Source organism: Dama dama, chromosome 33 (assembly GCF_033118175.1).
Source record: "Dama dama isolate Ldn47 chromosome 33, ASM3311817v1, whole genome shotgun sequence".
Taxonomy (NCBI): domain Eukaryota; kingdom Metazoa; phylum Chordata; class Mammalia; order Artiodactyla; family Cervidae; genus Dama; species Dama dama.
Window position 1 is genome coordinate 57,869,723 of NC_083713.1, and position 26,202 is coordinate 57,895,924.

Sequence of the window (26,202 nt, forward strand, 5' to 3'; positions counted from 1 at the left end):
ACAGTGAAACAGCCAAAGGAGCTGGGTTATCCAAAAATCCAGCAGCTGAATTCATGTTCAATTTTGTTACCTGCTAAAAAATGCACTAACTGTGCGTCTGAAAGGAAGGATTTCCTCACATTTCTACCATGTGGAATAAAAAGATGTTAACCAAGTTCCTCTTTGGTTAAATATTCACTAAAGTTTTAACTTTTAAATTTGAATGTGGCACTGTATTGCCTAACAGGCTGCTTGAAGCATAAGAAAAACAGAGAATGTTAGTATGTTGTTGAACCAAAGGCTTTCAGGGAAAGTAAATTTTTTAAATCTTCTTTTCTGACTTTCATCAGGTAGCTAGCAAAAGCTCATCTTAAATTATTAGGGATCGTCTGCCTTTTCAATTTAGATATATACTCATAATGGCATCAAATTAATATTAACCAAAAATGAAAATAAAACCTTTATTTCTCTAAAAGAAAAATTTTCCCATATTATTGACTATTTACTTAAACTGTTTTCTTTAAACACATTTTTCCTATTTGGAAATATGCTCAAATAAACTATGCAACATCTTATGTGTATGATATAGAGAAAATGTAAACATATGATGCTTTTAAGAAGAATTGGTCACACATGTTTTTTATTGTAAACCTGTAACTATTTAGATTCAAAGGGAAATATTGATTCTTATGAATTCCTAAAATATTGTAAGAAGATTTCTGTTAACTATTATTCAGATATATTCTTTTTTATTTTTAGGGATTAAACAATGTTATTGGTATAGACTTTGATTACAGAGAAGAATTTATCTATTGGATTGATTCCAGTCGACCCAATGGCAGTCGCATAAATAGAATGTGTTTAAATGGAAGTGATATTAAGGTACCTGGATATTACAATGATGAGATAATTCAATATTGTATTGGTATGGTTAAATTGAATAGAAAATGTTATTTGATGGTAACGGCATGACTCATAGAATGTATTAGGTTGGTTTGAATTTCACATTTGTACAGTGTAAGTTAATGTATACTTTAAATATGAAATTGGAGATTCTTATCCATGTTTCATTATAACATGATTGCTATAAGATAAAAATCAAATTGAGTAAATAAAATCTGAAAACTTATATTCACAACCCTATAAAATGTGATGAATACTTTGAGCTTGAATGATTAGTGCCTGAGATTTAATTGTGTTGATTTATGTAAAAGAAAATATTGAGTTAGAGTATCTGTAATTGAAAAAAATAATTATTAGAATGTAGATTGAAATTATAGCACTATTATTTTGTTATAGAAGGAAATAATTGAATACATTTGTGTAAAATGATGAATGCTTTGAGTAGACAGCATCAAAATTAAACACATATCACATTCTAGATGTGAACTACTCTACTTGACACCATTTCTATGTTAATTTAAGTTTTAAAATAAAATAATTTGCACTGTATATATGTAGTAAAATGTATTAAAAGAAGTTCAAATTCAAGTAGATTGAACCCTTCAATTACTTAAAAAATTTTGAAGCCATTTATAATATTGTATAGAAAGCTATGGTGGAAGCAATTTTGAAAATATTAATAAAATCTTGAAATTATATATATACACATATATATATAATACCAAAATAATCAGTAGGTTGCATAATTCAGAATAAATGTTACTGGTTTTTTATATACAGCATATTTGTGCATACAAAACCTATATCCTTATTATATTTGACATAGGTTGCAATTGAACACAACTGTTAAATGAATACATTTTTACTTCCCTTTGGTTAGGTTAAATATTTAATATATATTTTTGCTTATATTCTTTCTTTGTAGCAGGTAGTTTAAGTAGGGCAAGAACAGTTGGGGGAGTGTTGAATTAATTGATATCTCCCCCAGAACCTTTTATTAATAGATAATATCAATTATTTTTTGTGCTAGTATGTGTGTGCCTAACCTGTAATAGAATTTTTGCCACATATTTGAGAGAATAAGTAAACTGTAATGAAAATGTAATAAACAACTGTGTAGCCATCCAACAACTTTTTATTTTGGTGTTTCTTTCTTTAAACCTTGGGGCCTGAATTTCTTGGGGCCTGATTACATATTGAGTAATCTCACAAACAAGTAAGTAATTTTACTAGGTAAATTGTTCTATATGTTGTGCTTATCTAAATTCCATTTCAATGTTTAAATACAATTATGTCTCTCTTAAAAAGTCAAGAAGTAATTGCTTAGTTCTTATTCTAGGCATTTAAAATGTTAACTTTTAAAATTCTTATTTTGTTAGGTAGTGCATAACACAGCTGTCCCCAATGCACTTGCTGTTGATTGGATTGGAAAAAACCTCTATTGGTCGGACACAGAAAAAAGGATCATTGAAGTATCCAAACTCAATGGCTTATACCCTACTATACTTGTTAGCAAAAGGCTGAAGTTTCCCAGGGACCTGTCTTTAGATCCTCCTGCTGGGTTTGTAACAAACATTGAAAATCTAAAGCTTACGTCTGTGGGTTATGTTCAGTATGGTAAATCCTGGTCTGTAGATTTTAACATGGGAACCAATGAAAAGTGTAAATGTGTAGAAATTTTAATTGAGAAATCAAAAATACAAATGTGACTATCACAGAGAAAGAGAAAATTTAAATGATAGAATTTTACAGAAGGTATTTTTTTAAGGTTTTAAACACAACTCTTCTAACAATTCAATAAGTGTATGAAATGAATAAAACACATATTTATCCAATTTTAATGCCTCTAAATCTTGGAGGAAAGAGAAGCAAAGATAAACTCTTGGATATTGTTTTGCAGTATTTGTAGTAGTCAAGAATGGAGGTATTGTAATTCCTGAACAACTTTATATCAGGAGACATAAGAAGTATCTATGAATAATAAATAGCGGTGCATTATCCATGCATTCAGAGGGAAAAGCATAGTGAGAATATCAGGGAAGATTCATATTAGTGTTGGATTTTATTTGCATTTTTCTGTGAGAATTAAGAACAAGTCATCATACAGATCAAGGACAGCTGGCTGGAGAATTTAGATGAGGCTTGAACACACATTTAAGTGTCAAAGATGCTTGCTAAAGTTCTGCAGTTTATGACCATTATCATTTACTTTCAATTATGTTATTTTGGTAGGTAGAGAAGGCATATCATTCTCTTTTTTTAACACTATAATTTGAATGATTACATACTCCAAAATGATCTCTGTAGAAGTTCAACCTATTGAACATGTTTTTAAATAACAAATTTAGAGAAAATTTGCTTTTTAAAAATATCACATATTTGCAATAAACAAGCATTATACTAACTCTAGTGCTCTAAATTTTTGCTGTCTTAATTAATTTCCCATTAAATAGTTCACCAAATCACTGCTTAACCATATGCAATAATTAAATTTTGCTTCTTGCTAATATAATGTATCTCTGTTTTACTGTCTCATGTTTATAATTGACAAAGTGATCATATCATAATATGCCTGGAGCTTAATTTTAAATATTAATTTGGGTAAAAGCAATATGTAATGAGGAAGACTTGTACTGTAAATACTACAAACCGTTTCCAAGGTAATGGTGCAAGTTTTGACTTTTCACTATATAATTATGTATACTATTTTGTTACGTTTTAAAATATTTTCTTTACCATAGTAACAAAAGAATATCAATTATATTTTAAATGAACAGAGTCACAGTGGAGTCTGTTTCTATAGATATTATAGGAAATAATGGTCAGATACTGTTTGGCTATCATCATCATTCATTCAAAAGAATATGCATATTTGAGTCATTTGGTATTTTATCACAAGATATTTTAGCTTGTCCATTGTCCTTTTCTTCAAATCAGTATGTCTGTCTTAGCTCTCATCTCATAATTTTCAAGATGCGTTATTTTCCAAATATAAGAAGCATTATTTGTTAATAACAGTATTTGGAAATTTCCTGTTTATAAAGCAAACTGTATCCTACCCTAGTGAACACAGCTGAATATAGTGTTAAGGTTTATTTCTCCCAGGTTAGAGTTATTAACCCATTAACTGATGAAATCTGAACTTATCATCAACCTGCCAAAAGTGTCAATTAAAATGGTAAAATATTAAATTATTGCAGATATTATGAAAGACTCCTTTGATTCCATTTTAAATAATATTTGAATTATGATATGAAATCCCAGATTATAACCCAAGAAACATAAAAATCAGGTATTTTTATGAAACAATTAAAGGCATATAACAGCAGATAAACAGATTCTAACAGATAAAATTTAATGACACCTTTTTATTCATACTGTTTTCCTGGTTCCCCAGAGTGAGACAATAAGGTAACTTGGATTTTAGTTTATATGAGATGAGCTTTAGGATGGAAATGCCATGGCTATCTAAATTATTACACAATCTTGCTCCAAAAATGACAGCTTAAATTCTGAGTATTCAATAAAGGTGGAATTGAACTTTTCTATTGTGATTTGCATATGTTCTGAATATACCAATACTACTGCTAACCCCTGTTTTCTTTAGAAGTGTAATCTCTGTCCCAATATTTAGTGGAGAATAGAGCAAGGATTGTTTAGGGAAGATAAAGATCATTGGAATGTCTAATGTGATAAAGCATCTATAAACATTTAAAAGGGAGCTTGGGGATACTTTCTTATAATGGTAGGATGCCAATGGTCTCATTTTGGATATGTTGGTTAGTAAGAATGAAAAAGAAAATATAAATAGATCATCTTCCTGGTTATTACATTAAAATTCAGCTAAAATCCAGTTATCCCCATTATTCTGTTATAGATTGGGAATCAGTGTATTAATTTAATCATAAATTTTGGGTGATTAATATCATTTATATTTTGTATTTATAAACAGAAGAGATATAGATACATTTTAAAGTAGAATAGAAAATATAAAACTGTGCTGAGCATAGTTATTGTTCAGTCACTCAGTCATGTCCAACTCTGCAACTCCATGGGCTGCAGCATGTCAGGCTTCCCTGTCCTTCACCATCTCCCAGAGCTTATTAAAACTCATGTCCATTAAGTCAGTGATGCCATCCAACCATTCATCCTCTGTCATCCCCTTCTCCTCCTGCCTTCAATCTTTCACAGCATCAGGGTCTTTTCAAATGAGTCATATCTTTGAATCAAGTGGCCCAAGTATTGGAGCGTTGGCTTCAGCATCAGTCCTTCCAGTGAATATTCAGGACTGATTTCCTTTAGGATGGACTGGCTGGATTTCCTTGCAGTCCAAGGGACTCTCAAGAGTCTTCTCAAACACCACAGTTCAAAAGCATCAGTTCTTCAGTGCTCAGCCTTCTTTTTGGTCCAACTCTCACATCCATGCATGACCACTGGAAAAACCGTAGCTTTGACTAGACAGAGTTTTGCTGGCAAAGTAATGTCTCTCTTTTTAATATGCTGTTAGGTTTGTCATAGCTTTTCTTCCAAGGAGCAAGTGTCTTAAAAATTTCATGGCTGCAGTAACCATCTGCAGTGCTTTTAGAGCCCAAGAAAATAAAGTCTGTCACTGTTTCCATTGTTTCCCCATCTATTTGCCATGAAATGATGGGACCAAATGTCATGATCTTATTTTTTTGAATGCTGTTTTAAGCCAGCTTTTTCACTCTCCTCTTTCACTTTCATCAAAAGCCTCTTTAGTTCCTCTTCACTTTCTTCCATAAGGGTGGTGTCATCTTCATATCTGAAGTTATTGTTATTTCTTCCCACAATCTTGATTCCAGCTGTACTTCATCCAGCCCAGTATTTCTCATGATGTATACTGTATATAAGTTAAATAAGCATGGTTACAATATACAGCCTTGACGTAATCCTTTCCCAGTTTGCAACCAGTCCGTTGTTCCATGCCTGGTTCTAACTGTTGCTTCTTGACCTGCATACAGGTTTCTCAGGAAGCAGGTAAGGTGGTCTGGTATTCCCATCTCTTTAAGAATTTCCCACAGTTTGTTGAGATCCACACAGTCAAAGGATTTGGCATAGTCAATAAAGCAGAAGTAGATGGTTTTTTCTGTAATTTTCTTGCTTTTTCTATGATTCAGTGAATTTTGGCAATTTGATCTCTGGTTCTTCTGCTTCCTCTGCCTTTTCGAAATCTGGGCTTGAACATCTGGAAGTTTCAATTTGCTTACTGTTGAAATCGGGCTTGGAGAATTTTGAGCATTACCTTTCTAGAATGTGAAATGAGTGCAGTTGTGTGGTAGTTTTAACATTCTTTGGCATTGCCTTTTTGGGGGATTAGAATGAGCATACTTTTATCTTTAAAATATCACTTCAGCATAGCAAAAATTCATTATGATAGACATTAAATTGAAAGTATGTTATGACTGGTTAACAAAATAAATTCATCTACTTATTCATTTATTCAACTCATATTTCTCTAGCATCTAGTGTATATCTGGCACTCTTCTAGGTATAGTATAAAAATAAAAGACACAACCCCTGTTTCAAAGTACTGGTTCAGTTAGTAGGCAGATAAGCAAATAATTATATAATGCAGTACCTCTAAAGTGGAGAAAACAGAACATGTGTCTGCCTCAACTGGAATCAGTGAGATATTCCTGGACAAGACTGGTGAAGTATGAATTAGTCAGGTTATGTGATCCACTTCAGAGCTGAAGGTAATTCAGGCAAAAAGTTTTATGGAAAAGTAAAGACCTATAGGAGAGCATGGCATATCCAAAGAATTGGAAAAAACACTCATACAAAGGGAGCAAATTAACTATATATAATTGTAGAACTTTGATACCGGTTTACAGAGTAAAAAGGAGCTAGGAATAAATCAAAATGTAATACAATGCAACAACAACAATGAAATAAACCTTACAAGACTTGTGGCTTGGGCAAGGCAGGTAAACAGAAAAATGACTTCCTCAGAATAGGAGGAACGTAGGAAAAGGGGCAGATATAAGAAAGTGGAATGACCTATTGGGAGTTGGAGTTCCAAATAATAATAATAATGATAATGATGATCACTGCCACTTCTATAGTATTTTGCAAATTAGAAAAAAAAACCTGTCTGTGTTATATCACTTTAGATGCTTATACTGCTTTCTCAGAGTCTGAAAAAGACCTGATTGTTCTTATTATTATATTTTTAGTACAAATAAGAACAGGTTTCCCTGGTGGCTCAGAGAGTAAAGTATCTGTCCACAATGTGAGAGACCTGAGTTTGGTTCCTGGGTTGCTAATTTCCCCTAGAGAAGGAAATGGTTACGCACTCCAGTATTCTTGCCTGGAGAATTCCATGGACAGAGGAACCTTGTGGGCTACAGTCCATGGGGTCACAGAGTCGGACACAACTGAGCGATGAACACACACACTCGCAAAGAACATTCAGCCAAAATGGCTAAGTGATTTTCTCAGGATCATTTAGGTAATATGATATTAAACTAGGGATTTAATTCAGTTTCCAAGCTTTGGTCAGCTCTTTTCTTTATTGCATCTCATTAGAGTTTACAGTAACAAAATTACCTTGAGCCATGAGCAACTTTTCCAAGAGTCATCCAAACAAGGCATAGAAAACAAAAATTTTTCCTGTTTTTACAATTTGCCTTTTTACAAAATTTAACTTACTATAGATAGTATGAGTTATTTGGGAAATTAAAGAAACTGCATAGTAATTACAAGCATGCCTTATTTTTAAATTGAACTTCCCAGGTGGTTCAGTGGTAAAGAATCTGCCTGCCAATACAGGAGATTCCAGAGACCTGGGTTCAACCCCAGGGTAGAGAAGATCCCCTGGAGGAGAAAATGGCAACCCACTCCAGTTTTCTTGCCTGGAGAATCCCATGGACAGAGGAGCCTGGCAGGCAATAGTCCATGCAGTAGCAAAGAGTCAGACACGATGAGCACAAATGAGCTTTCACAAGCAAAGGATTTACTGTGCCTCTCTCTTTATGGGTGGTCAACTTCTGATGGCTTAATTTTGTTACCTTTTCCATACTTAAGCCTCATTACTATTCATTTAAGCTTCTCAATAAGTCTGTACTAGACCTTCTGATCATTTTACATCTAAAATGCAACCTTAAATATTATCCAAGTATAAAATTTATTGTAAATAATTAGAGCTAAAAAACAAAAAATGCTTCAAAGTTTGTGATATTTTTCTCTGTGGGGAGAAATTATTATTATTATCCCTTTTGAACATATAAATAAATCCAGGCTTGGGATAGTTAACTAAAGTGCCCAATTCACATGGGTAGACCTGATATTTGAACTCAATAATCTGTTTCTAGGCTTTTTATTTTTTGGTTTTGCTTTTAAGACTCTACATAATGTTGATTAGAAAAAAAATGGCAAAACAACATTATTCATGGAATATGAATTTTGTCTTAAATATAAAAATACTTTAAAAAAAAGTCTGTAAATCTTGAGACCTGAGCCCTTGTTCCAGCTATCCCTATTGTAACAGACTAGGACAAAGCTCATAATATTTTACAGTTTCAGTTTATCATGAAGTGAAGGCCTGAAGCTATGTGATTTTCAAGACCTGTTGCAGCATTTAAATCTTTAAATTATACTTTATTCTAAATTCTGAAAGAGGAGAAAGATCATTGCTATCAAGAAATTTGTTAGATCATTTTGAAGATAAGATTTATGCTCAAAGAGCTACTAGTGAGAATAAGATTTTTCATTTAATTTTCCATTTAGGTAAAATTGTTGTTCCTTCATTGGCACCTCCATGGTAAAAAAAATTTTTATCATAGTAGTCTTAAAATTTTTGATTTAACATTCACCTCTATTGTATTCATTGAGAGATCTTTGATGGCAAAAATTATGTTTACCTCTGTGTTCTCAGTGATAAGTAATGTTTGATATATTATGACCTCAGTGAATCAGTTTCAAGACATGTTTTTCAATCCACTTAAGAATGGCTTGGGGATTTATCAGAGATGCCCCACCAACTGATTTATTGAGTTAGATTCTCTGATTCTGAACCACAAGAACCTGTGTCATTACTGCTTTGTGAGTTCCTATGTGCGTGATATATGTGTTGTTCAATTATACACATGATAAAGAAATTCTGTAGACCAGAAAGAGCTAAAGCAGAGTTTCGTAAAGTGTGTTTCCTGCAACCTGCTCTAGGAAAATAAAGGTATTACCCAAAACTATGTGATAAAAAAGGATATCATAGCTCTATCTTAGACAATCATTATATGTGTACCATTTTAACAGCTTTGAGAAGTCCTATAATTAAAAAGAGGATGCTTACTTTGCTTAACAAAACCCTTTTTCAAATATATAGTTTTATAACATACTTTGAAAAATTTGAACTGACGCAAATCAGAGAAGAATTTGTGGAGAACAGAGGAGACAATATAAGTTATGTCTGAATGAAAGTATCTATATAATTGAAGAGACAGGAGCAAGTCAGATGATATGATGAAAGCACAGAAGTGAAAATTATAGAACTATAAATACTCCAAGTAGAGCTCAGTTCACACATTTCCAAAGTGGAAAGTCATTTGTAGAAGTCTGTTTGTGTCTCATAATGAAAAATTTGAATATCAGGGAGAAAATTTCAAGCCTCAAACTCTAACTGAACTTATTGAGGGTAATGTAAGAGCTGTTGGACTCCATAAAATATGTTCTTCCTCTTTCTGGTATCTTGGTTCAAGATGGTGATAATATTAGCCAAATAAAAAGTTCATATCAATGTATGACAAAACCCACTGGAAAAAAAAAAATAATAATAAAAAAAAAAAAAAAAAAAAGTTCAAAATACAAACAAAAATTTAGATTTGCTATTACACAGAGGTCAGATGATTTGAAATTCATAATTTACTATGTTGTTGTTGTTTAGTTGCTAAGTCATGTCCAACTCTTTTTTGACCCCCTGAACTATAGCCCACAGTGCTTCTCAGTCCATGGAATTTCCCAAGCAAGAATACTGGAGTGATTTACCATTTCCTTCAGCAGGGGACTTTCCCAACCAAGGGATCAAACCCTTGTCTCCTGACAGGTGGATTCTTTACCACTGAGTCACCAGAGAAACCCCATAATTTACTTAATGACCTCAAATACTTTACATTCATCTCCAAAAATTTATAATACTTTGTTGACAGCATTTAATGGAGGAAATTATTTTTCACTTATGTAATTCACTTAATTTTATATGATTTTAATTAATTTAAATTTAAAGAATCACAATTAGCTAGTGGCTACCACACTGGACAATGAACATCTAAGAAAATATAATGTACTCCTCCATAATTCATTTTGAATTTTTCATAGGTAAAACAAAAGAAAAAATGCATCTAGGTTGTTTTATTCCTTTAACATTATAGATGCATTTTGAAAGTTTACATCTTTCATTTTGGGCATCTGTAATTTGTTAACAGTTCCTGAAATGTTATATACATGAGTTGTTTACTAAAGGAAACATGTTTAAAATTATCTGGCTATTTCAAAGTATGCTATATGTTTAAAAATATATATATAACAGAAGTTTGCACTAGAGTATGCTTTTACAAACTCCAATTTAGAGAGATACAAGAATTAATTTGGGAATAGCTGAGTAAATAAGAGAAATACTGTATGGTGTTTTATTCCCTGAGTGATTGTAAATAATATGCCTGCTGATTTTCTTTTCTAGGTATTTGTATTGGATTGACTGCTGTGAGTATCCTCACATTGGCCGTGTTGGAATGGATGGAACCAATCAGAGTGTTGTCATAGAAACCAAGATTTCTAGACCTATGGCACTAACAATAGATTATGTCAACCATAGACTCTACTGGGCTGATGAAAATCATATCGAGTTTAGCAACATGGATGGATCTCACAGACACAAAGGTTAGTCCAGTAGCACAAATGACTCAGTATTTTACCAGTTCATAAAATACTCATTTATAAATATATATATATATAGTTTTTTATATACTTTCACCAAATACATTTCTTAATTTAATATTACATTATTATATTCCTTTGTGACAATGTTGGTAAATAAGAACTAGATCTATTTTTTCAGAACTTCTATAATCATGCATAAAAATCATTAATATTGTCAATGTTTTCTCTAATTGCATTTTTCTAAATAGTTTTTATAGCAAGTAGATGATACTTTTATAAGTTAATATATACATATATCCCAATGGAATTGAAGCAGAAGAATAGTTGCTTGTAAAAATAAGGTTGTTAATACAATCTGGAAGTTTTTTTTTTATTTTTTTAAATACTAAGTGAAAATAAAACTCTTTAAACACAGTGAAACAGTATTATTTACCTTATGAATCAAATTACATATATGATTAAATTTATTGTTACTTAATCAACAACATCAACAAAAAGTAATATGAAAAATAGCTTTCAAATTAGAGTAACATTTAGGAAATTATTGGAATATGAACAAATATGAAATTCTACATATACTTTATTTTTCCACTTTTTATAACTTTGAGTAGATTATACAACTCTAAGCATAAAACAAATGAAGGAAGCAATTTGATATGAGGGAGAATTAGGAATGGGCAAAAGGTTTTGGGGGGAAAAATAGCTGAGGATAAAGGAATTAAGAGGAGAGGAGAAGGACATGATACAAAAGAACAGTATCAGATGAGAATGACACAAATTCAACAGAAACCACAAACAATTCAAATGAACAACTCAAAATATTTTAGATGCAGATGGCTCTTTATAGATTAAATTTTCCCCACAATGAAGATTAATCTCTTTAATATCTAGTGACCTAATGTCACCTTTGTTATTAGATGTTTTCATCTTCAGATATCTTGTAAAGTACAAGTGCAACCCCATGGACTGCAGCCCACCAGACTCCTCTTGTCCATGGGGATTCTCCAAGCAAGAACACTGGAGTGGGTAGCTATGCCATCCTCCAGGGGATCTTCCCAACCCAGGGATCGAACCCAGGTCTCCCGCATTACAGGTGGATTATTTACCAGCTGAACCACCAGGGAAGCTAATTTTCCGTGGGGGTTTCCAAGCAAAGCCTATACATTTTAATGGCTTCTCTTAAGAGAATGCTTTCTTCTCAGTAAGCTTAGATCAAAACATCTGGAAAAAGAAAAGAGATGAGATGCTAAGGAAGAGAGGATTTTTTATAAATTAATACTGTGAGATGAGGCCCTGCAAATTTATGCCAGTGTGGAGAAGGATGAAGCAACCAAGTTTTAAAAAAGAAAAAATTCCAAGTAGGAAGAAGCGAGTGGAATTAGGGAATTAAGCAGTGCAAACTCCTATGTATAAAATAAAATATCTACAAAATATAGTTTATAGCATAGGGAATATAACCAATATTTTATAACAACTTTAAAAGCATAATCTATAAAATTTTGAATCACTCTGTTATATACCTGAACCTAATATAATATTGTGAATCAATTATATCTTATAAAACACAAATTTAAAAAATAAATAGTAAAGGAGATTTACATCACTGAAATTGCATCACTTCAATTCTGCCCAAGTTATTTCTCAGTTGTTGTTTAAGCAAATATGTCCTCTAACTAAACATACTGACAGAAAATGCTTAGAGGTGCTTTTTTAAGTGTGGAACATTGAAGTATGACAAGTGGAGTTGGATGAGTCACTTTTTGAGGTGTTGGCATTCCAATTACAGAGATAAAGAAACTCATCAGGATGCAATTGGAATGAAGAGTTATTTAAAGATCACTTTAGGGTTTTAATTACAGCAAAAGTAATGTTGACAAATCAAAATTACACTTAGCATTCAGCAGTTACATCTCCTCTGAAGAATCAATAATGAAATGTTCCGCAACATTTGTAGATGATATAATTGAAAGTTTTATTGTAGCAATCACTGATTTCCCCACGTAACCATTTTTAGCATGTATATAAAGCACTAAGTTGTTATGAATGTAGTTCTTTGTGCTAAAATTTCAATGTACAATAAAATTTAAACACTTTTTGGTTAGATAGGTGAGCATTTAAAATATATTCTAGCATCAAATACTTACCTATTTTTATTTGAGACTTTTTGTTTGAATAAGAAAATCTGTGGTTAAAATTATCTATTAGAAACTGTTGATTCTATCCCTGCCCCATTATTTTAAAATTATGTCAAATATGTGGATAATTAATGCTTTGAAAACTCAAAACAAATGTGTGTAAATGAAGTGTCTTTCAATCATAGTCTTGTGATGGCTTTGGTAGATGGACATACATAGTAAGAAGAAGTGAAACTAAATTTACTAAAGAGTAAAATATTTGACTGAAAGATATTCAGATGTGATTATATTAACATTTAAAAATTCGACTTTTGAAAATCCCTTGAGGCTCAAAATGGGGAGAAAAGGAAAGTAAAAGTAGTTGCTGTCTTCAGAAATATTTCCTCCTGAAGGCATTCTCAGAAAGACTAATGAAAAATTCATTAAGTGTCTTATTAGGCTTCTGCCAATATCTGAATGCAAGCCAATAATTACATGGCAGTTACTAACAAGTTACTAATTGTAGACAGCCTAAATTATGCCAACTCCACAGCCAATGAAAAAAAGTCAATCATTTACAGTGTTTGTAAAGAGGAATAGGATTTTTCTACTCCTTGAATTTGTCCCCTAAAGACATCAGAAGCACTGTGGTTTTCTATTTGTATATTTAGAGTTGGAAAATGAGACTTTTATAACAAGAATAACTTTTCTGTTAGGTTGGTCACTGACCTGTCTTCTCTCTTAACCAGACTAATATTATTGCTTTCATTTATTCTTTTTATTATAACTACAGCCATAGTTCATCAAAGAATGGGACATGTCAGTTACATCAAAGTAATCTGAGCATAAAAAGGGTGTATAAAAATTTCATAATTATTATTTTTTCATAAGTCAAAGTTTAATAGTGGAGAAAAACTAAACCATGAATATCACTTTACAGTTTAGAAGGTTTTTTCTCCAAAACATGTCCTGGTTTAAACCATACAACATTTCCATAAATAAAGCATCATTTTATTATTATTTGTCCAGCCTGAGAATTTCTGAAAGTTCTGCATTCTGTGCCCTAAGTGGTAGATCAGATTACCTCCAGGAGACATGTGACTTGCAATTTGCTTGAAAATCTGCATGCATTTTTCTCTGCCACCTCTTCTAACCCAACCCACCTTCTTAACAAGTCCAAACATTAAGTCATTTTATTTTTTAAGTGATAATTTGCTATCCTGGGAACACTTAAATGCAGTCTTAGTCACATGAATCTTTCCCTAATTCCTGTGTGGATTATTCTATTGGTTTTTACTTCAATAATTACATAATAAAATGATATAATAATACTGTAGAATAGTATGCATACTACTGGATAATTGAGACAATTTACTTTAAATCAAATTTTCATTGTTCATTTTTTAAATTTCTCTGATTTTTTTTGTTGTTGTTGTTAGATCTGCCCATTCATTCATTCAACAAACATTTACAATTGTCTCTTTCCATGCCATGTATTATGTCAGACCCTGGAGTTACAAAGATGAATAAGTCCCTGTCTTCAAAGAACCTGTTTAGTTGTTGGGGGTGGGGAGACTGATATGCAGATAATAACATATATCAGATTGGGATTAGAGGTATATGTACAATATTGCCAAAATTCAGGCTGGAGTGTTTGGTGTGTGATGGGATCTTTGAAAAGTCTGAAAGATGGGGAGGACAAGCTCTCCATATGGGGAAATGTAGAGAGGATTAATCACACAGAGGGAACAGCATGTGCAAAGATATAATAGAGTCTTGAAGCAGCATGGGGTTTGCATAATTTGTAAACTGGAAGCCATATAAGAAGAAAGTAATGACACTAGATGAACAAGGGCAAATTGCTGCCAGATTGTGACAGGCCTTGTATGCTAGGTAATTTGGAATTTATCCTTTAGGTCATAGGAAGCCATTGATGGCATTTAGTTGATAGAATGTCATTATTAGATTTGACAACCACATGGAAAATGAAAGACCCTGGAAGGGCAACCAATTTAGAGGCTGTTAAAATATTTTAGGAGAAAATATTTGAAGTGATTATAGCTGTGGGAATGGGGATAAAGTGTTGCATTCAGTAGTTATTTAGCAGAATAAGGAGGACAGATCTGTAAAGTTGAAATAGCAAAAATATTGGTGGTTGAGTTGCAAATATAAAGTGAATGATGTATTTTTATATACTTAACCAGGGGGAAATAACTTACAGTTTGAAAACTTACTAATTTCACATATATTTCTACATTTTTTAAAGAAATAAAAGGCACCAAATGAAGCATACTGAGAGATTCTTCTTAAAAAGCTCTGACTTAACAAGAGGTACATTTATTTAACACAAGGGTTAATGTCAAAGAAATTCTGACAATTTACCTAGAAGAAATATTGCAAAAGAGTGAATCTCTCTCCTCCTACTATCCCTTGATATATAAAATATGTCCAGTGAGAAATGGCAATTTCACTGTTCTCTAGATTGAAATGCTGTTTTTAAGTTTAAATCTGTTTTTACACAGAAACAGAGTGATTCTAAATATATTCTAATCACAGTGATTCTAAATAATAATATAATTCTTTATAGGTCTATATCTTGGGGACTAATTTCTTACCACTCCCAAACCATAATCCTCCCCTGAGAATTTTAGGCTTTGATGATTGATAAGAAGTTCTAAACCTTTATTGGAGCACAAATCTTTGGGTTTGAGTCTCAAACTGGAGAAGGAAAACCCTTAGTACCCTTTAAATGTTGGAGAACCTAAGGATGTGGGTGGGCTGGGATGGGATCCAGTGCTAGAAAGCTTTTTCACCCTAAGATGTGTGTGTTGCTTCTCTGGGTCTCAGTCGCCTCGTCCATAGAAATAAGGGTATTTGGGGAAATGGCATCAAAGGGGAATTCCAGAACTAAAGTTCTAAGCCTCCAGTAGATGGATCACTTTAGAATTTTTGCCAAATTCTAAAGTTTTAATTTCAGGTTAGTCTTCAATTTAAGCCTGACAGGGGTTGAAAATCTGTAATAATCAGATGTATTTCCTTAATTAAAATCTCAAATTGCCTATCCAATACTCAGTTTTCTCTGAGTGTTACTGCAAAAGTTATTAACATCTTTTAAAGTTGTTATTTATGACCTTATGAAATTGATGAGAGGAGAATACTTATGTTCTTGATAATGATGTTGTATTAGTTGTTTTGCATGTACTATTTATTACTATCATTGTTGATTTTCAGTGGAAATTTCCTTGACTTACTACTGTTGTTCCAAGAGCTGGAACCATCCCCTTATAAACTCATACTTTATCAGAAGTCTACCGTGTTCAAGAAACTGCTTGATGTAACAACACATGCTTTTTTAGTCATTCCATCAAGTGAGCACTATGTGACATTAAAGTCATTTTGCAGCAAGGAAATAGGTTTACAGAGATTAAGTAATTTGTCCAAAGTCAAAGAGCCTGTCCTTAGAATTTGAATCCAGATCTAACTGGCTCCAAAACCTCTCCCACAGGTCCCCCTTGTCTTTGAAAGGTTGGCTGATGGATTTGTTGTCTGCTTTCTATAGTTTCTAATAGCGACAGTTACAGCATAAATGCACTGTTAACCAAATAGAAGTATATCCATACTTGAATTTTTTCAGATTGATGTACAAAGTAGACATAGATAAGTTACAAAACACTTGAGAAATTAGCAAACAAAAACTTAAGTTATCAAAACATAATTATTCTAAATGAAAGTGTGTCTCTTGTTAAATCTAATTTTTGTATATTTATTTAGAGGGGTGAAGAAAGCAGTCATGTTAATAATGTACACCTTGCTTTGCATAGGGACATTTTGATTTTACTGTTTGCTCTTTCCAAACTAACTTCATCTGTTGCCTATGGGAAAACTTCTAAATCTTATTTGAAAATTGATGTTACATAATTCTGAAATTTGAACACAGCAAAGATCTTTTGTCATTAATTTTATGTGTTGAAAGAATAGCTTTCTCTGAATAAAATGTCTACAAAATAGGTTACAAATATGTTCTAAGAAAAATTTCAGCCTTCATTCTGCTCATCTTCATGTTAGAGATTCTGTTTCCCATTTAATAAAAAGAAAATGAAATACCAGAAAATTACATTTAGATAACAATTTCATTCTTCCTGTTTTTATCAAAGAACATAAATTCTTTTTGTGTGAGTTGCCATTGAACTTGAGATAGAGAGGTAGTTTCTTGACAAAAAGACTGAAAATATTGTGTAAATACTAATAACAAAAGGGTGAGCTAAAAGAAACATTGTTGACCTTGAGTTTTAAAATGCTTTGTTCTAGTAATTTTTTTCAGAATATTCTTCTTTGGGTCACTGAATGATTTAACCTTGTGTTAAATCAGTTTGGCCATGTACATTTTTAATCCAGCATACTGGAAAAACATACACTCATAACTACTAATTTCTCAGAAGAGTAATCATTGGTTATGATTCTAAACTACAGTTTATCACTGAACTGTCTATTTTGTGGAAAAATTGTTTAAAATTCATGCGATTATGTTGTCAATAATTTGTTTCTCTGCTCCTAGACCTGAATCCTCATGTAGTGTCAGTATTGTAGACCACCTCTTTTGCTTGGTTATTGTTCTGGGACTCTCGTTTGTGTTTTGAGGGGGCAGTTCTGTGCTTGGACTTAAAAATCCATATCATAACCCATGCAGCGATCATCTAATCAATGTTGGGAAAATAATCCAGATCTCAGCATGCTACTGGTGAAATAGTGAAAGTCTATTTAATTGGTTTTGTTCTGAGGGGGGAAAACACTGAAAAAGACAAAGGGAGTATTTTGTGCTTATATATCCTGCAACTCTGTAGCTGTTGCACTTAGGTTTTCAGAAAATGTAAATATTCATTGAAGCCCACTGAAAAAAAGGCAGAGAATCTAATAAACATCATCATCCAATTTTACAATATTCTAGAGTGTTTCTTCCTTGGTAAGATATTGCATTTTAGTGCTTTTGCAAAACTTCCCTATCATTCACAGTCCATTACAAACAGTCGACTTCACAGGCTATTTTATGCCAACAGTGTTGATGTGCTGCTGTTTACAATACAATAAAAGTTAATGGAAGGGAGCAAAATGCAATTCAGTTACTATAGAAATGTTCCTGAACCAGTAAAATAAATTGAAATTAACTGCCATTTCTAAAAATTCTTAGAATTTTAGTGTCAATCATGTCCTTTACTTTTGTTTCTTAAATAGAACATGTTACATTAAATTGTGTATATGTTTAAATAGATTATTAGTTTGCAAATGTCACATATGTTCCATATACTATTTTAAAATATAATTTCAAGTATTACCATAATATGACTTTTTCAGCCACTTTCAACAGCGTTCTCTATCCCAACTATGATATGGTACAGCCTTGGGGATTAGTAAATTTAGTTTTGGTTAGATTACTCTCTAATTTAGGCAAGTTGCTTTGCCACACTATAGTTCAAAGTTCTTATCCATAAAACAGATAATCAGTCAGTGATTTTCTAATATTTCTGAAAGGAATTGACTGAGGTTGAAACTGGGACAGAGGAGGTCTGTTCTACCAATTAGAACACTAATCCCTAGTTATTCCTAGGACTACTAGATCACAGTTGAAAATGCTTGTAATACATTATATTCTCCTCTGTTTTTATTCTAGAAGCATATTCATAGTTGTAGGAATGTGTGAAGACCAGATACTACATTCATGCAAATGGCTTTACCTGATAATCTGTCCCAAAGGCAAAGTGCTTTTCAAAGATTTCAGCTTTCATTAGGACTCTCAAACAAAAACATTCCTAATGCATACGTATGTGGAATGTCATAACTTTTATTTGCTACTAATGATCAGCTCTGAAAATACATTTCCAAGTATCTATAAAGTTTTGTATCACCAGTAGAAAAGTCCGGAGAGTTTCAAAGTGACTGGAATATATCTTTATGAAGTGCATATAGCAGTGTTTACATCAGAGATTAGAGAGCAGTGTCATCATCAAGAGAAGATATTTATAGGCACAGTCCAGTTTTCAAAATAAAAGAACTATAATTTATGTTGCATGCTGATACATCCTCACATTTATTAACAAAATACCCTTTTTAAAGATAAAATATTAAAGTGGCCATCTGAGAAGTGAAAGGTGCTAGTTGCTCAGTCGTGTCCAACTCTGCGGCCCCATGGACTCTAGCCCTCCAGGCTTCTCTGCCCATGGAATTTTCCAGGCAGAAGTACTGGAGGGGTTGCCATTTCCTCTTCCAAAGCATCTTCCTGACCCAGAGATCAAACCCATGTCTCTTGTGTCTCCTGAATTGGCAGGTAGATTCTTTACCACTAGCATCACCTGGGAACGCATATATGAACTTATATCATGAATAATTTAAAAATATACAAGTAAGGGACAAGTGAGGCCAATACAGGTAGCCACCTGATGCAAAGAGCTGACTCATTGGAAAAGACATTGATGCTGGGAAAGTTTGAAAGCAAAAGAAGAAGAGGGTTTCAGGGTGAGATGGTTAGACAGCATCACTGACTCAATGGATACGTACTTGAGCAAACTCCAGGAGATAGTGGAGGACAAGGAAGACTGGCTGGCTACAATCCACGGGGTCACAAAGAGTTGGACACAATTTAGTAACTGAACAACAAGTGAGGAAGGGAAAGGGATTAAATTATATTAAACTAAATATTCCTAATCTATGTAGAAAGTATATATTATTTGAGGTGGTGAGTAGACAAAAGGAGGCAAGGAGTTCTGGAAAAGGATAGGCAAACAATGCCTTCTGCCTTTTTTATAATGGCTTTAATTTAAAGAAGGGCTCTAATTAATTTCTATAATTTACCACCATATATTACATTTATTTAAAAAGTTTATAGATGTAAGTGTCCCACTGTAAACTACTGCATTAAAGAGGAACACATAACATTTCTTTGGACATTTAATTAGTGTCAGTATTCAAAATCAGCCACATATAGTAGACACCGTGGTAGAATTAGCCCATATCTGCTGTGCACTATGATATATGCCGAAAGGAAGAACTTTATTTTTCCTCCTCTTCAGGGTCTCAATGATGGATGAACTTATTGAAAGATACTATTTTTGTTGGAAAAAATAAATTTTGAACATTTTATCGTCTTATTTGCTATGTTGACTATTCTTAGTGTTTCTACCATTTGTTAATGCTTTTCTTCACTTTGAACAATGGATTATCGATGTATTTGCCTGAATTTTTTTGTATTGTTTCCATTAAGTATGATTGTATTAAAGAGTAGGCAAATGTTCAAATGTTCATGGAGCAAATGTTAAGTGGAACATTTTGTAGCCTGTTGTTGATGGTTCTGAGGAAATAATTAGTTTTAAAAAATCTTCTGCAGATAATAACACTGAAGGGGATGCATAATTACGAAAAAAGATTGAATGTTCTAGACCCAAAGGGTACATAAAGCATACTGCTTTTGATGGGACATTTGTAACTAAAACTATTGACTCAGCAGCAGTCATTGTCTGGAAATTAGTATACTGTGGCGCCATTTTGCACTCCACCCACTCACCTTCATTACTCTTCATAAACTAAAAACTGTTATTCACCCATATACCCACCACAGTCATGAATCTTCCACTTTCTTTGACATGTTAAACCAGTTTCTTCCATCTTCTAGTTTCATCATCTGTTTATCAGCCTTCATTCCTTCTGTAGCCCTTGATTCATCTCACCTCATTTTTTTGAATGCTAATTGTTTTTCTTTGTTTAATTTCTTCCTTTTTGGTTTTCATGTTCTACTTTTTAAATTAATCCTCTGACTTCTCTACATCCTGGATTGCACATTATCCTTTTAGAAAGAAGTTGAGGAAATTGTTAGTGTCAAGGTCTCAGAAAAGAGGATTGGTGAAGATCCTGATCTTCTCTTCTGAGTCAGGCTATTTCAGTCAGACTAAATAGGTTGCACAGTACTGCATGGAAAATGTCTGTCACTGAGGGTTTTCATTCAGGGAAGAGATATGTGAGATGGAAAAAAAAAACTATTGGAAGCATTAACTGGAGGGAGTTCTAGTCTCTCTACCTTTGTATCTTTGCCATGTTCTGTGTGCTAGAAAGCTGACTTCTGTGGACTACATCACCCCAGCTCTTTTACCATTCAGCCTCAGATTGCATTTAAACCATGGGAAGAATTGACAGGAGATTAACTAGTGGAAGAAGAAAGAAACTGGAGTATTCATTTATCCCCTTTCCCTCCATGCCCGACCACAGTGATTTAGCAGGGGCTGAGCTCCTCCAGCAATTGGCTTCTGCCATTGGTGCACGTGTGCTTAGATGCTTCAATTAGGTCTGACTTTTTGCAGGCACATTGCCTGCCAGTCTCTGGACTGTAGCCCACTAGGCTGCTCTGTCCATGAGGTTCTCCAGGCAAGATTACTGGAGTGGATTGCCATGCCCCCTTCAGGTCTACTCTGGGTAGGTGGCTCTTTTTCCTTCATTACAGTTTTCACCAGCTTCTGGTAACAGATTTAGGAAAGGACTTAATCTATCATCAGTTCCTTAGCCACACTTCTGTAAATTATATTGAGAAAATAATATAATCACTTGTACAAAGACTGATTTCTTTCAATTAAAGTCTTTTCAATTATCGTTAAAAAATGTGTTCCCTGTTTACTATAGGAAACTTGGCTGACACAAAAAGACTGGAAGAGTTTAAAAGTAATGAGAGGAGTTAGACTAATTTTGTTATGTTTCAATGTGAAAGAATGTGAAACTTTACTTGGGGCAATGGCACCAAAATTAAGAAAAACGGAGTCTTAAAATATATTAAAAATCAAACCATGATATTATTTAACATCAATATTTTATTTGATATGTTTATTGATTTTAAAGTTTTATGACATTAGACTTCCAAACTGTAAGTGTAGAGTGAGGGTCAGGTTGACTTTATTGGATCATTGAGGTTTTCCAAACAATACATAAATTCTTATAACCAAAAGAAAAGAAAAATCAATATTCAAGTTACTCTGTAATTTTAATTCCTTCATAAAAATAACTATATAATTTGATGGTTGCATTCTATGAATTTTGTTCTTCGTTTAAAAATATTTATAATAGTTTTTAAATAAAAAAAGTAAAAATTGCTCTGTATAATATTTTAAAATAGCACTTGTATCCTTGAAGTAAATCTTAGAGAAAAAATAAGAAAAAACACAGAATATCAGTAGTAAAATTTCTATTTAAGTACTAACAATAATTTCTATTTAAGATCAAAGATTTGTTGCTGTTATTCAGTCACTAAGTCATGTCCAACTCTTTGTGACCCCATGGACTGCAGCATGCCTGGCTTCCCTGTCCTTCACTATCTTCCAGAGTTTACTCAAACTCATGTCCATTGAGTTGTTGATGCCATCCAACCATGTCACCTCTCTTGTCCCCTTCTCTTGTCCTCAATTTTTCCCAGCACAAGGGTCTTTTCCAGTGAGTTGGCTTTTCACATCAAGTGGTCAAAGTATTGGAGCTTCAGCATAAGTCCTTCCAATAAATATTCAGGGTTGATCTGAATCTGCCATTATTCCAATGCAATATCTTACTCCAAACACCAACTATGAGATTTTAAACCAACCAAAGATGAGTTCTGTATTATTGGTTCATATTGTTCTTAAGTATTTAAACTAGGTTAGTCCAAAATATAAAATTAGATTGGTATTATCCAGGAATGTAATTATTTAACATGATAAATAATATTCAAAAAATAAATAATCAAGAGTATTGTAATAGAGTACCTCTAACTGTGAGGCAACAGTTAAGCTGAAAGCATATTCTGTACTTTCAATTTTCTGTTTATTGTAATTACTAGGAACCTAATCAGGATTGCATCCAACTAGACTAACAGGGAAAAACTCCACAAAGGAATATTTCTTTGATTTATTTTTTGCCAAATATCAACTTCTTTCTCCTGATACATGTAGTCTATGAAATAAAAATTAGGAGTCTAGTGCTTGAGTGGAATGCTGGAACAGTACAATAAATAATGCTGTTACACAGAATAGAGGCCTAACTACAGAAAGCAGCTTTAAAATAGTTTTTAAATATATAATAAGTACCTGCTAAACTGCAGCCCACGCAACACTTCTGTTTTTCTTCTGTCTTTTGTGTGTCTACCTGTAAAATGAAAGTTTCTTTGCATTTATTTTTTGCATTTTTCTTTTAATTAAACAAAGGCAGTCTTATGTTTGAAAGTGGGGGCATATTATTTTTCTCTTAAAAAGGATACCCATTATCATTTTGAGAAAACATTGACTACTTTTTTCATAAAATCAATGATATCTTAGTAAGAATTTGTTTGTTTAATGTTTCCCTCACAACATCACATTTCATATTTATATTATATATATATATATAGTTTATTTTGTCAGCTCCACTAACTACCAAATTACATTGCAAGATGTCTTTTTGTTGCTCTGTATTATGTATATGTATATAAAATACATATATGTATATACTATGCAAATATATTGTGGGCTTCCCTGGTGGTTTGATGGTAAAGAACTTGCCGGCAATACAGGAGACCTGGGTTCAATCCCTGGGACAGGAAGATTCCCTGGAGAAGGGAATCACTACCCACTACAGTATTCTTTTGTGCAGAATTCCACGGACAGAGGAGCCTGGTGGGCTGCGGTCCATGGGGATGCAAAGAGTGAGACACAGCTGAGCGACTAACACACACTTCCATATATATTACAGATATGTTGTAGGTACACACGCATACATATGTACACATGTACACACATATCTATAAGGTAAAAATAAGTAAATAGAGATACAACCCAAAATAAGTAATTTTACTTTTCTTATTCTAAATCAGGAACGTTTCTCATAACAAAGTATATAAGGCTCAGAATATCTTATTTACTCCCAGTATAGTCTGAACTCTCCATGAATTGATGAAAAAATAAGCATAGCATTCATTCATTTATGCTTATCATTTATCAGTTAATAAATAGGAATTTTTTCACAGAACATTTGTCAAATAACTCTTGTGAAGAAATTTTAGGTTCTAAATAAGAAATTAAGGCATACTGCCAAGTTATGAGCCAAACCCTGGAAAATGCAATATGTAAAGGTTTTTGTTTGTTTTGCTTTCTTTTGTTTTTCTTAATTTTTATTGGCTTTGCTTGTGATATTAGGGAGCACATCACTATCTTTCAGTAGCTTGTTGGAGCCACTATATTGTTAGAGAGGTGTGAGACTGGATTTCATAGTTGGTGTTTTTACTTCATTTATTTTCTCTAGAAGAGAGACTCTGATGGCTGTGTTTGATGCTTGTGGTTTGGAAAATAAGCATGTATACCCAATCAATAGGCCTGAAGTGAGCTTTTAAAGCCACTAGTGATAGCCCTATCCTTTGTCAATATCACACAAGAAATTGAATCAAACAGATGGCCACTGGGCAAATGGACTGATTTTCTTCACTTTGACCTGACTTCTCTATGTGCTTTGTACATTCAGCTATGTGCCATTCTTCTCTGAAATGAGTTCATCTTTCTGATCTCTATTTACTTATATGACTATCTGATAACAGGGTTTCTGGTGGACAGTCACTGCATACTTAGAGGTAGCAAACTTGCCCTTACCTTAAATCGCCCCATGTCTGAAAATGACATTAATGGAACTGATTTCAAGTAATTAAATAAAATGATTTTCACATGGAGCTTAAGAATTAGTCCCATTGTTTTAAATGCTTGTGTTAGTTTTCTAAGGCTGCCATAGACTTGGAGGATTAAACCACAGAAGTGTATTTTCTCATAGTTCTGGAGGTTGGGAGTCCCAGATCAAGATGTTGGCAGGCTTGGTTTCTCCTGAGGCCTTTCCCTTTGGCTTGTGTTTAACTGTCTTCCTGGTGTGCCTTCATGTGGCCTTTTCTCAATATGTACACACCCCTGGTGTTGCTTTCTTCTTATAAGAACACTGTTATATTGAATTAAGGTCCCACTCATAGAGCCTTCATTTAACCTCCCTTACTTCTTTAAAGGCCCTATCTTTAAATACAGGTATATTGAGGTCTAGGGTTTCAACATATGAATTTTGAAAGGACACAGTCCAGTTCACAACCACACTTTACCTCAGTAGGATGGCTTTCTCTAAGTCATGGCTAGTAGCCAAAGTGGCAAAGAACTCAAAAGCCAGCAATCTGAATTGGATTCAAATACCAATATCTTCATTTACTAGTTTTTTTTTTTTTTCCCCATCCTCTCTGGTCAAATTACTTGTTTTCCAGATTTTATCTTTGCTTTTTTATCTTAAAGTGAGGTCAACTATTTCATGATGGAGTTGTTTTGAGTGTCAGATGAATAGGTGTACAAAGTTGAAATCCTTCTACAGGGTTTCTCAGTCTCAGAACTATTGATGCTTGGGCCTGATAACTCTTCCTTCTGGGACCAGAATTGCCTCCTATACTCATTGAGAACAAGGGTCTATTTTCTGGCACCCATGGGCTGAATAAGTGTCAATTTTAGTTACTTATTGAATATTTCAACAGACTATGCTACTTTTGAGATGTTAAAAGATAAGTTCCTACAATAATTTCACTTTTCGTATAGAAGTTAATCAAATCTCTGGTTGGCTCAGATTGTTTTAAAGTGGTGATTAATTTTTGAACCCCTAATTAATGATGTAATTACTTTCTTGTCATCTAAGGAAATCTTAGTTGAATATTTCTGAGACTTTCATTTTTTTCTGAAAATGTTTATTTTATTTTGGAAAATTTCAAACAAACACATTTATTGAAAAATTGTTTTGATGATCACATATCACCAAGAGTCATCCAATTATTAACATTTTGCCATATTTGTTTATCTTTAAGAAATGAACTTGTTTCATTTTGGTAAAATGTCCTACTGTTCATCTTTGTTTATCCAATTCTACTTATCACTGTGTCAATGGGCTCCACATCTGGTAGTTACATGGATAATTCAGTTTGAGTTTCTGATCAAAGTGTGCACATCTGAATTTTTCTTAATTTCTTTACATCCTTCATATGCATAGTCTGTTCTTAGATGGACTTCTGACTAGACACTACATTATTTATAGTAGCCAGTGAGTCTTATTTCTTTTGTTTCTACATTTTCTTAGTCATAGTGAATTCTCTGATCATATTTGGCCCACCTGAGTAAAAATAGCAAATTATTAGATCAAAAATTCTGCCTCTGGTTAATAATGTAAATTTACCCAGCATTTAAAAAGTAAGACTATAAACCTCCTGGAAAAAAGTGAATTATATTTTAAATTTTTTAGTTTTTCAGTGACTGGAATATCAAACATTAATTCTGTC

At 33.0% G+C, this 26,202-nt stretch overlaps 1 protein-coding gene across 1 annotated transcript in view; it reads left to right on the forward strand.

Annotated features, from left to right (window-relative positions):
• The window catches only part of LRP1B (LDL receptor related protein 1B), a 1,867,078-nt gene that overhangs the window by 1,600,728 nt on the left and 240,148 nt on the right, over nt 1-26,202 (forward strand). Inside the window, exons 58-60 of the mRNA XM_061135390.1 lie at nt 739-861; nt 2,262-2,443; nt 10,577-10,776. Of these exons, the coding sequence (XP_060991373.1) occupies nt 739-861; nt 2,262-2,443; nt 10,577-10,776 (505 nt within the window). The remainder of the gene's footprint in view (nt 1-738; nt 862-2,261; nt 2,444-10,576; nt 10,777-26,202) is intronic.